The sequence below is a fragment of the Passer montanus genome, unplaced genomic scaffold (genome assembly GCF_014805655.1).
Source record: "Passer montanus isolate IOZ18808 unplaced genomic scaffold, ASM1480565v1 scaffold850, whole genome shotgun sequence".
Classification (NCBI taxonomy): Eukaryota; Metazoa; Chordata; class Aves; order Passeriformes; family Passeridae; genus Passer; species Passer montanus.
Window position 1 is genome coordinate 5649 of NW_024373813.1, and position 1079 is coordinate 6727.

The 1079-nt window shown below is 55.9% G+C and overlaps 1 protein-coding gene across 1 annotated transcript in view; it reads right to left on the reverse strand.

Moving 5' to 3' along the window:
- The window catches only part of ABHD16A (abhydrolase domain containing 16A, phospholipase), a 1176-nt gene extending 873 nt beyond the window's left edge, over positions 1 to 303 (reverse strand). Inside the window, exons 1-2 of the mRNA XM_039733305.1 lie at positions 193 to 303; positions 37 to 122 (exon numbers count right to left, since the gene is read on the reverse strand). Coding sequence (XP_039589239.1) covers positions 37 to 122; positions 193 to 268 — 162 coding nt within the window. The 5' untranslated portion in view covers positions 269 to 303. The remainder of the gene's footprint in view (positions 1 to 36; positions 123 to 192) is intronic.
- Between the last annotated feature and the right edge of the window lie 776 nt (positions 304 to 1079).

Genomic DNA, 1079 nt, shown 5'->3' on the forward strand with positions numbered 1-1079 from the left:
CCCCCGCGCCCCCTGAGCCCCCTCCCCAGCCCCCACCTTGCTCTCGGGGCTGCCCGAGCGGTGGCTCTCCTCCAGCACGGCCATGAACTCCACGTACTGGGGGTTGCTCCAGCGGCCCAGCCCTGCCGGGGGTCCCGGGGGGTCAGGGGGGTCCCGGGGTGGGCCCCGAGACCCCCAAAGCCCCCCCCTCACCTCGCAGGCAGGCCACGCCCGCCAGGAGCAGCCCCAGGGTGGCGGCGCAGTGGGAGAGGGGCACCACGCGGGACATGGTCAGCAGGCCTGGGGAAATGACCCAAAAACACCCAAAATTAACCCAAAAATACCCCAGAATCAACCCAAAAATACCCTAAAAACACATCCCAAAACACCTGAAAACACAGCCCAAAAATACCCTAAAATCACCCCAAAAATCACCCCCGCACCACGCGGGACGTGGTCAGCAGGCCTGGGGGCAAAAACACCCCAAAATTAACCAGGCGCAGTGGGAGAGGGGCACCACGCGGGACATGGTCAGCAGGCCTGGGGGGGCAAAAACACCCCAAAAATTACCTGAAACCACCCAAAATCAACCCAAAAATACCCCAGAATCAACCCAAAAATCACCCCCACGCCACGCGGGACATGGTCAGCAGGCCTGGGGAAATGACCCAAAAACACCCAAAATTAACCCAAAAATACCCCAGAATCAACCCAAAAATACCCTAAAAACACATCCCAAAACACCTGAAAACACAGCCCAAAAATACCCTAAAATCACCCCAAAAATCACCCCCGCACCACGCGGGACGTGGTCAGCAGGCCTGGGGGCAAAAACACCCCAAAATTAACCAAAATTAACCCAAAAATACCCCAAAATCAACCCAAAAATCACCCCCACGCCACGCGGGACATGGTCAGCAGGCCTGGGGGCAAAAATGACCCAAAACCACCCCAAAAATAACCCAAAATCAACCCAAAAATACCCCAAAACCACACTGAAAATCATCCCTAAAATACTCTAAAAACAGCCCCCCAAACCACCCCAAACCACCCCAAAATCACCCCAAAATCACCCCGAAATCTCAACAGAAGAAACACCC